The following is a 12,077-nucleotide window of genomic DNA, read 5'->3' as shown; positions in this document are numbered from 1 at the left end:
AACCGCATAATATGAAAAGTGGACCTCCTAACCTGCCGGCGTCTCAGGCCTACACGCCCTTAAAACCGACGCTGACATGCGAGATCTTCAAGAATTCCTGTTGCTCGTCAGTCTTCTTGCGTCGGCGTCGGGAGCGCTTGTTAATTTTCCAAAAATATCAAAATGTGCGAATTTTTTTGGTATATTATTATACCCTACCCATTTACCTACCTTAGACGAACAAAATTTGTTTTGCATTTAATGCAATAACAGTCTTTAAATACCCGATACGCACTACTGCTGTATATACCGGCAGGCAATGTTTTTCAGCGCCGCAGGCGAAAAAAACTATTGTTTTTAGAAATATGATGTTAAAATCTAATTGTATTAGGTATTACTATTCCTTCCTTTGCAGTATGTAAGTGGTACATTTGTAATAAAGCTTTTTAACATAACAACACAAAATCTTATTATTGTTAGTAAGTAATAGGAATTAAATTATAGGTCTAAAGTGTAAAGGACTAGTTTTTTTTATTAAAGTTTATTAAAAAAAATATATGTAAATTATTGTAGGTAATGATTTTCATGATATTTCTCAAACCGGAGCTCCATGTTTAACTTTTCCCAAGACACGGAGCTGAAGTCTCGAGAATCTCACGAACAGGAGCTGCTGCGCCCCGGTGCGTTCCGGTCCATTTTGAGCGGTGTAAGTTGTAGGTATTCTGTATTTTTATTTTATTTATGTAAAATATTTTAAAAAACTTCTAATTTTGTTGATTCTCTCATTATTATTATCATAATAATAATATTAAGTATATATTCAATTGAACGTGCTGGAGAGATAATCTTGTCACATTTCACTTGAACTCTGTTCATTTAATCGTGACCCACTAAAGGTGGCGACCCAGCAGTTTCAGAATTTATGGTACAGCGCAATTTGCAGGCGTGTTCAAGCGAAATCACATTCAGAATATTTTTTTACGTTTTATTTCTCGTTATCTGGGGTTTAATCGTTACCAGTGGCGAGATATGGAGGTAGGCTGCCAAGATCCGACATAAATACTACACACTAATTTTAATATGTCAGCCATACTTATTTATTTTCATTGAACTGATGATATGTACAGATTGCTGTGGTTGAAGTGGTGGTTAGTTTTTAAAATTCAATTAAACCCTGCCTAAACTAAACCATACTAGTATAGGCATGGCCCCCACAAGTGGGGCTGACATGGCTCTAGCCTGGGGGCCCGGCGTGGCAAGTCGACGAAATAAGTGAGATAAACACACATCACAAATATGCTCTAATAGTAAAAAAGTCGCCTGTGGCGCTACTTTCCTTCAATAATGTTATTATTTAAATTTATGTCATTGACCAATGCAATTTTGTATTGTGTATCGATACCCGACAACTCCATAATTCAAATGGATGTATTAAAATATTCCAAAAAACACTAAATAATGTTAATTTTACAGCGTAAACCATTTGGAAAACGCTACTGTACGCGTCACACTGCCGTTATGCATAACGATATATAGGGGCCCCGCCAAAGATTCTAGCCTGGGGGCCCGCTCCAGGATGTGGGGGCCATGAGTTTAGGTATAGGTTATGCTATCGGCGATTCGACAATAATAATGCACATTTTTTCAGTCATGCTTATTTGTTTTAGTTGAATTAAGAAATAAGAAAACTTACATTTATTATTACAGATGGTGTTGGTTAGTTTTTTTTAATTCATTAAGCCCTGCCTAGCCAAACCATAATAGATAAAAAAATATTCTTCGGTATTGTTAGGGTAATGTGATTTTATGGCATATTTTAAAATATTTTATAGATGGGCGAATATTTTTCTATTATCATCTATCATGGCTTGTTTGCACAGGATTTAACTTAATTTTAGAAATTAACTTACACTATCTGCAATGTGTAGTGTTAGTTCAATGAAAACAAATACTTAATTATTACTTACGTTTAGTTATGTCGTAATACAAAATTCAAAATAAAGTAGATCCAAATTTTATAAACAGGGTTCGACAGTTTGATAGTTCTATCAGGGTGTTCCGGGTAGCGTCTTGCCAAACCCTACTCAGAAGGTAGGCAATTTTCGCACATACATCGATCTAGTTTTCGGTGACCGTATTTCAATGTGGCCCATACAGACTACACCTAGAGAAATAAAAAAAAACAATGAAATATATATATCCCTACTGTAAGGAAGTTTTTCGAAAAATCAAATAAATTCCTTACAGAAATCACAAGCTCAACTCCGGCTACTGCCCACGTATTGGCAATGCCCTAATGAAAGATGTGACGTATATACTTTTGTATATATTGTTAAAAAGTCATACCAATGATATTATTTATTAGTTGCAATATAATTTCCACGCGAGTAACCGCCGATGAGGCGAATTTTTTACGGCATAATATTATTGTGTTTTTTTCCCACGGAAAGATAATTTTCGTGCAGGTTGTTTTCGGCGCGTAGTAGATACAAGATTATCGCGCGGTGATTTCGAGTTGCATTTTATTTTGCCGCATCATAGTGCATCCGCGCTGATCGGGCGACCGCGAACGAATGGCATTCTAGTTATAGGAGTAGGAGTCACGGCGCACTGTGGTCCCGGAAACACGTCTTTAGCTGAACTATTGTTTTTTTTATCCAATTTAAAAAAAAATAAGATATCATAAAATATGCACTATTTGATGTTATGCTTTTAAAATCAGAACGCATATCGATTGATCATAATATAATAGAAATTGATAGATTAAACGACTATTTTTACGAATTAAAAGATAGAGCTATGAAATGTATTTTCACATTGTTTTGAATCAAATTTTTACTTTAATTACTATTACAATTTAAATTACTATTGTATCATGTCGTCGACTTAGTACAAGAAGTCTTTAACAAGCAAAATAATATTACATATTATTATAATCATAACATTTCACTGCTGCATAATTATTAAGTTCTTGACATTTTAAAATTGTAGGGAAAAGCGCTTATGTTTTAACAGACAGTGCTCAAAACACGCCTGGCGTGCGGCCATTATATACATATACATTTACTGCTGACCAGTTAATTACCACATTTAATTATCATGCTAATTTCTACACGCCAGGCGTGTCTTGAGCACTGACCGAGTTGTGGTAATTAACTGGTCATCAGTGACTGTGTTAAGGGGGAGTGCTACACTACTGTGGATTTACTCGAGGCATCTAGCGGCAATAGACGAAAGATATAATTTAATATTTTTTCTGATAATTTACATTTTACAGTGTTTTAATTAAATACTATGTATCCAAAGACATTAAAAACAAAAAAATAAATATTTATTTCAATGATAAACTTACAATTAATTAAATTTAAAATTTGCGTTCGATGAAAATCTTGAACAAAAATTTAAGGTTACCTACATAATAAGATAATTTTGCATGGCACGCAAATGTTTCAAGTTGAAGAGAAAATAAATGTTACAATTTTTTTTTTAATTTTAAATATTTTTTTTATAAAAAAGTTTTACGAATATTATTCACTATATATTATATAGTGAAGTAAGTACTTACTTAAATATAATATTAAAAGACGACATAGCCATGCGTATTTTCTTCGGATTTTCATATTAAGTTTAGGTAAGTACCAATCTAGGCGGAAACGGAAACGACGAAATACATCCATAAATAATGACAAATCGCATTGTATAAAGAATTGCAGGCAAATTATTTTAAAGAATAATCATTACGTTTAATGTAAATATACGATTGCATATGTCGGTCGATTCTTAGGATCGGGCAATTAAACATAAAAATATGTATATAAATATATCACTAAACCTTACGAAATTAATTATCGGCGGTCACTTAATTATAATAACTGCTCGTTATTTTAACCTCAAACATAATCTCTAAAAATGGAAAACCGCTCCGTCATGGAGAATATAATATGAAAGAAGGGTGGTTTAAATTCTTAAACGATCTCTTTGAGTGATTTGAAAACAAGGAAAAAATATTCAAAGAATAAAAAATATGCCTTCGGCTAGAAATACTGCGAAAGATATAATATCAATAACTTAATTGCAATTTTTAAACCTTTTTAATAGAACTCTAAAAAACTATTTTTTAGAAAATTTAAAAAAAAAATTGCCATAAAAAAACTGCTTGGCACGTCAGACAGTCGAAAAATATTATTTGGGAAATTTCGGCACGCGTGCGTAAAAAGGTTGTTCACAACACCCTGCCCAAGGGTGTTGTGAACATATTTTTTTTATTAATTGAACTACTGTATTAAATTGTAAATAATCAAAAAAACGTACGAATTAAAGACACCTACAAAATATAATGGTAATTGAATATAACTAGTGTAAGGATAATATTAGTAATATATTATCAGTATAGTGTCGAAATTATATTTCCGCAAAAATTATAGTACCTTGTCATCTATTGTAAATGTACAAGATTTTTGTTTTTTAACAAAAAAATAACGGAGAATTTGAGAAATTCTGAAGCCTTTTTTATTTAGTTTCACCAAAAATGCACCAGCGAATTTAATAAATTTCATTTCAAAGACTTTTTTGCCTCTTTTTTTTCTTGATTCCCCAAATTTTCATATCAAAATTTTAGTACTTTTTGAGTATTTTTTTCCGATATTCAAATTATAGTATTTTAGGCGTACTATACCTTTCTAATATCGTACGTAGTACGCGGACCAAAATTTTAGTACAATTTACGTGTCGCTTGGTGTTGCAATGTTCTAATGTTTTCAACGTTGAAATAAAAATTTCCTTACTCGCCACACATTGTTTAAATATAATACGGCCAGGTACATCATTTTTTTACTGTCTAATACTGGGAGTTTTTAGATAATATCTGAATTCTCTAGGTATCTAGTAGGATTCTACATCAATTTAAATGCCTGAAGAATTTACATAAATCAGGGCTTGTGGTGTGATTATGATTTTTTCAACTAATGCACATGGACAAGTCAAATCCTTAGACTGAGTAGGTTTTTTAATGTGTAAACGAATCCGCAGTCCGGGTTTAAATACCAAAAGGTTTTATGTACATTATTCGCAAAAGAATTGTTGAGCATTGGCGGACATTTTTGTTATGATTTATGAGGTTGAGATTCACAAGTTCGTGTACTTGGGTTGTTGATTAGTTTCCATCTTGACTGGTATGAATGACAGCTGATGATATCTACATAATGAATTTGTGCTAATGATGGTTTTTACAAGGCGCAAGATTCACTCTTAGATATGTTTAATTGCCTCAGCCATTGTTCGCTAATACCACTAGTCAATATTATAATAACAAAATAAATTAGTGTGTACTGTATTTATTTGTTTCACTAGTAAACTGCGCTGTTTTGTGTATGTACATACCGGAAAACTAAATCTGTTAACGTTTCGATGATACACATGCACGGTTTAAATTTCAAATATTTCTGAATCATCTGCAAAGCGCACAAATTTCGCGAAATTATACACGCTTTCCCAATTTAATTTAATTAACGTATTTCGACTTAATTATTTTTTTGCAATTATCCTTGTTTAAACTTTAAAGTATACTTATAAGTTATAACACACCCTAAATAGCACGATACAAATCTGGCTAGCTTACTTGTTAGTGCACGTACCATAGGGTGGTTATTAAATGTTTATAGTTTATAGTAAATGGATATAATGTAAATTAAAGTCTCGAAGAAAGTATTAAAAATTTGTTTATTTATTTATTTTCTTATAAACACGGTTTTTTTATCATTTCAAACATTACAGGGTTACTACATTTAATTTTTTATTAACTCTATATAAAACGGATTATTTATTTAGGAACTTATTTTTTGATATTCAATTGATAATTTTTATTTATTTAGTTATTAACTTGCACGCCATAAAGGAGCGTGGGTTTTATACTATATTCCTAGAGGAGCCGAATCGAACTACATTACTATCTTATTAGAAGGACAGAATCGAACTGATCACACTACTTCTATTTCGGGAGAGGACCTATTTTTTAAAGCCTGTCCCCCTTCAGAGGCACCACCTAATTAGCATTGCGATCGCGCGTATTATTCCTTAACATTTAATTTGTTATAAACTCTTATTCTAATCTATAAACAACTAGGTAAAATTATTTAAAACATAATTACGGAAGAAAGCTACGCAGGAAGTTAAGTATTTAAGAAGTTATTTCAATTTCCAAATTATAAAAACATTGCGAAGAAAAAATTTATATAGGGATCTCCCGCCGAAAAATTTTCTTTCTTTGTTTCGAATCGGTGTGAGCGGTGCACACACACTATCAAAATAGTCCCGATTCACGCATATCGAGTGATTGACAGAATACGCAGTGCAGTGCGTGTATTATTTTAAATTTACAGATTTTATTTAAACACGTTATTTATTTTAAATTATAAAATGCAGCTACTGAATTTAATTATACAAAACAAAACTACTGAGTTTAATAGTAACCCTCTTCGGTAATTTTGCTATACATGTTATTACATTTTTAATGAATGCTTATATTTATTTATCGTAGTTCTCATTCTCTCCGGCATTCATCTCCTTTATAGTATATCAATTTTACATCTTCCTCACATACGAGTATACATAATTATTAATAAGATATTTCTTTATTTAAAACTTACGTGCTATGTACATACCATATTATTTGAAAACATAATTAAACAATTTAAATATTTTCTTAATCTATTGACTCCATTCGTCACCTCGCATACTTGTTTCAATTTACCAAATTCTTCCCGCCTAGTGTACACCAGTGCATACACAGGGCGAGGACTTAAACTGAAATAGAAAGATAGATTGACGATTTTCCAAGGGATTTTAGTTACGAGTTTTATAAAGCCGCCGGGGTAAAGATTAGGTGACAATGTTTGGGCCATCAAATATATATTATATTATCATAGATATTTAAACGGTATTTTATGTTGGTGTTACTTACTTGCCCAGTAGTTTCTTTTTTTCTCCTCGACTCCCAAGCATATTGTATTTAGCAGTGGCGAAGGGTGGAGGTAGGCTGTTAAGATCCTCCATAAATTGTGCACATCAAACTTTGTCAGGTATACGTATTTGTTTTCATTGAAATAAGACTACGAGTTACAGAGAGTGTCGGTAAATTTTTAAATTTCAATTAAACCCTGCGAAACCAAGCCGTAATAGATAATAGTAAAAAATACTGTCTATCTATAAAATAACTAAAATTATGCAATTAAATCATACATACTTTTGGATATTTATAGATAGAATAATATGTTTTATCTTTAATAGTTTGGTTTCGGCAGCGAATGAATTTAAAAAAAATAACCAACAATATGACGTGCAATATTATGTATTCTTAATCCAACGAAAACAAATAAGTATGAATGAAAAAGTGTGCACAATTTTGTAGTACCTATCACCCAATATATACCAAGCTATTGTAGTTTTTTATAAGCAGGGTTTAATTGTTTTTTTTACACTAACCAACATCATCTGTAAATTGTAGTCTTATGCAATAAAAACAAAGTTTAATCTGTGAACTATTTATTGCGGATTTTCACAGCCCACCTCCACCCTTCTCTACTAGTATTTAGTATTGTTTAGTTATTACTACAACCTTACGTAGGGTTTATGAACTATGCCGTATCCGTTTCAATTATTTTAGGAAACAAATGGAATTTAGATACAGATGTTGGACAGTCATAATTAATCGGGAAATGTGCGAAATTCCCGAAACATCCGCGGGATTCCGCGGTCCATTCCCCGAACGGATGACCGTTTGTCATCCAACGACCGTTGTTTTAAATAATTATTCTACTATTCGCATTGACGAAATCTCCGCATAAATTGGCAGCAGATTTGGCAAATTGCATGACTCACATACAGAATTAATTGGGCTTGTAACGTGGCCGTTTCGACAGTGTCTTAATTATATGTATATATTATGAATGTAAAAAAACTTAATGATTATTCCGAACACACCGACTTATTATAATAAGGTAATTCTTGTATACGGTATCGTATAGGTATACCTAGATAGGACTATCCATTCACTTCTAGAAAAAGAAGTTTAAATAACTTTTCAGTTAGAAATGATTTTCAGTAAGTACCTAACCGTTTGTTTATTTTATGAATAGCTTTTCTCTTTCCTTGTTTAGCGACTCCAATACCAGGGTTCAGCTGGAATTTACACAAGTTTACGTAAAAAGTACGACTTTTTGTAATTGGCAAAAAAATATAAATATTCAAGGTTTTTACGTGACCTATTAATAAAACAATAAAGCGTTTTGAAAGTTAGGCTTAGTTAGATATTCGCGTGATCGTTATTATTGAACAATGTTATAAATTTAAAAAAAAAAATACATTTTATTTTATTAATACAACTATTACAAAATATAATATACGTATACAATGTTAATTTGTTACCGGGAACCCGGACGATATGTACGTGCATGTATGTGTTGGTCCACGTTTCCGTTTTCGTTTGAAACGAAAGTGGTTATGAAGGTACCTACCGGCATAGATACAACGTTAATTTGTAACGGGGAACCTGGACGATATGTACCTACGTGCGGTGTCTAATTGATTTTGCTATTTTCATTTTGTATACATTTATCTTGCTCAGTAGCGCGCGGTCCTTAGATGCTGTAGGTGTAGATAGACAGACGCAGAGCACCACCATAAATAAATATTCTATAAATTACTATTGACGTATTTCTACCGTAAATTTGACTTAACTACACCTCTTCTAAAGGTTCTATAATATCATTTGTATTGTTTGAGACTGTGCTTTGTTGTCTTTGGTATATACAATAGTAATATCCCCCTAAGACTTTCGCCGTGTTTCTAGCCTTTTTATATCTTTTATTCTTTGAATAATTTTTTCCATGTTCAAAGAGATCGTGGAAGCATTTTATATTCTTCCATTTTAGCGATAATGTTTGGGGCAAATCAGCTGTTTGTATTTAAACGACTGTCGATAAATTACATCAGATTTTTTGATTGAATATTTTAATTTTTAATTGCCTGATTGGTCTCAAGCATTGTAAGTCGATCAAAATCAGAGGTTCACGAGACGGCTTCTTCCGCCGCCTGATGAGGACAGTGTGATAATATTATGTGTGACGCACAGAACCTAAGGACCGACCCATAAAATTATATATTTACATTTGTAGTATTTACATGCTATTTTTTATACAATGCGATCTGTCATTTACGCATTTCGTTGTTTCTGTTTGCACATCGATAGGTAAGTATTATTCGTAAAAATAATATTAAAAACCGAAGAAAACACGCATGCATGGCTATGTAGTCATTATTTTTAAATTATCTGTAAAATTCTTTTGTATTTTTTTTAACAGGTCATTTTTTCTCTTCAAAATAATACATTGGCGTGCCATGCAAAATCATCTCGCGTGCCATATGTTCGCCATCCCTGCCCTAAGATTAAAATAGGTTACAATACTCGCACTAGTTGATATGTAGCGAATCGTAGGCAGGTGTAGATATAATATTTTGAATTTTTACACGCAAGTCACCGTTGGCCACTAATCTTCTCACCTGTTTTACATGCCCGAAAATGTCCTAAGTCACGACATAGTAATTGTGTACCTGTGTAATAGCGGACGACACAGTATTCCTGACTTTGTTTTAAACACTGAGCTACGATAAAATTTATTTGTTTTCTGTATATGACTATCATTTCCGTTGTCAGCTTTTATTTTTGTAACCCACTAATCGCATATAGTATATAGGGTATTAATAATAATCATCGTGGCTATAGATATGTTTTATGTTGACAAAACTCAGATGATAAAAAGTGTTTTATAGAAGAGTGAAACAATGCGCGATAAAAAGATATTACGATTGGTTCTGATTTCAAATCTACTTGTGGTGGCCGTTTCTGGGACTGATCTCGATACGTAAGTACCTTATTCAAATATCGAATGTCATAATATTCATTAGGTATTTCCAATCCACTCACTATCATTTTAAATTAGACAACTCTTCGGATAATATCCGGCGGACACAACACTACTTACTGGATAGGTACATGATTAACTACAGAAGTAACCGGGGACCAGTGTTGCCAACTAAAATTTTCAAAGTTCAGTTGATTTTTTGATCTTTTCTTCAAAATATCAGTAGATTGACAAAAATGTATGAAATTCAACGATTGTGTTTGGTGAAAGCGTGCATATTGACATAATCTCACAAGTGTCTTTTAAAAAATCATGTAAAAAGTGACTTTTATTCATCACAAATATCATAATTTCTTCTTTTCTTGACAAAAATTTCAGTAGATCTACTGAAATTTCAGTAGTCATGGCAACACTGCCGGGGACTTACCTGGTGGAAACTATAATAATTAGGTATAACGATTGCTAGTAGTAACATTACTGAAACTAACATGCAGATACTGGAAATTTATCGATATGTTTTCGTCTCAGAAGTTTTTGGAATATTTTGATTTTGGTCACGATTTTACAAATTTATGATTTCAAATCATTATTTTATGGCTTTATTGCAATAGTTTATATATTTTTATTTGTATGATTTTACTACTCGCTGAAACGAAAGAATAATAGATTTCCTCTACTATTGGATGCTTATAATCTGCTATGCATTCGGATTTTATTTGGCGTATGTGCCTACAATACTAGAGGTCGAAGTATGGCGCCCAACCAATCGAGCTCTAATGCTAGTTTGTACCTAGTAAAATTGTGTTTCCTAAAGCTCAAATTACATTGGCATATTGCGTTTGGCGAGATCGTCTGCCACGACTGTCAAAATCTATAAGGATCGGGAGCGATCGTGAGTAAAGTGGGATAAATCCTGTTTTCCGTCGTCCCGATCCAAGCGAAGATTACCGAGAACGTACGAAGATATCCGAACACCGCCTACTAGGTATGACAGCTGCTCAGTTTTGACGTAAATTTGCGCGGGAATGCTGTTCAGGTGTTGCCACCAATAACGTTAACAAAACTTAAACCAATTAGAATTTAAAGATAGTTATGTTATTGATAATAGTATTAAAAGTTTTCTATTAGTTATTCGAAATATTTCGCAACATGTCACGTTATTGTGCAAATATTTTGATTGATTCACACTGTGTATACTTATTTAAAAGAACAAAGACAGTCGAAAATGATTGACGAAAGGGATATGATAATGAATCATGTTTTATTTAGACATTGTGAATGTTCAACGCGCGCGAATATTGATGGATATCGAAAAGTTTCTAGTAGCTTCTGGAAAATAACCCTCCATTTAAATTTACGTAAGTACCTGGATGCCGAAGCAATATGCGAGGATTAAAGATTATTCCAGTCTAAAGAAACGTTATTGGAGTTGGCCGCCCTTGACTCCATACGGTTGGATATTAAATTTGTTCCTTTGTGCTTTGCAAGTATGATCATACCTAGGTATTATTCGTGAGTACTCGCTTAACACTTTTCAAGGAAAACTTCCAGCAATAATATCTCTATTATATATTGCTCGAAACTTTCACGGTTGGCTGTTAATATATTATTTGTTTTATGAACTGTGAGTGTTTGCTTGGGGAGGCAATCAAAATACATCGGAACCTTGGCAATATTAATAGAGTCGACGGGGTACATGTTAAACATCACAGCTTCCGGCTCTATCAGTGAAATTCAGTGTGCGATACAGTATGTGAATATGTGATCGCGATGAACGTACTAAAGTAAACTATCATTCCTTTACTTAGCAACATTCGTTGTTAGTAAACTCAAAGACCCATTTCATACAGACTGCTACGTCATTTCAGTGGCGAAGGGTGACTTTTGGAACGAGGTAGGCTGTGTAGATCAGAGAAAAGGGACACACATGTCAGGTATATTTACGGGAAATAGGAATATAATACGATAGTACTACTGATGAAGAGGTAACACATTAATTCGATAAAATTTAAATAACTCACCGACGATATAAAATTGAGAGATGAGTTTAAATTATGTGTTTTCCTGAAAACATAAACGTGTATGCTTTCGTAATACCGAAAATACCGGTATTGCAATCCTTACTTGCATTATTCAAACTTCAGCCCACAAAAAAAGAGAGCTGGGAATTGGATGAAGTTT

General features: G+C 32.8%; 1 protein-coding gene across 3 annotated transcripts in view; it reads left to right on the top strand.

Annotated features, from left to right (window-relative positions):
• The window catches only part of raw (NDT-like domain-containing protein raw), a 202,239-nt gene that overhangs the window by 148,251 nt on the left and 41,911 nt on the right, over positions 1-12,077 (top strand). The window contains exon 1 of one of the 3 annotated variants that reach the window (XM_085947050.1): positions 499-696. The exons of the other annotated variants lie outside the window; for them this stretch is intronic. Within the exon in view, the coding sequence (XP_085803176.1) occupies positions 590-696 (107 nt within the window). The 5' untranslated portion in view covers positions 499-589. Of the gene's footprint in view, positions 1-498; positions 697-12,077 lie in introns of those variants that run through there. 3 annotated transcript variants of the gene reach the window in all.

The sequence above is a fragment of the Rhyacophila brunnea genome, unplaced genomic scaffold (assembly GCF_057557595.1).
Source record: "Rhyacophila brunnea isolate RB1 unplaced genomic scaffold, BYU_Rbru_1.0 scaffold_2, whole genome shotgun sequence".
NCBI classification, from domain to species: domain Eukaryota; kingdom Metazoa; phylum Arthropoda; class Insecta; order Trichoptera; family Rhyacophilidae; genus Rhyacophila; species Rhyacophila brunnea.
The sequence above is the reverse complement of the archived record's forward strand: the minus strand, read 5'-3'. Positions and strand labels throughout refer to the sequence as shown.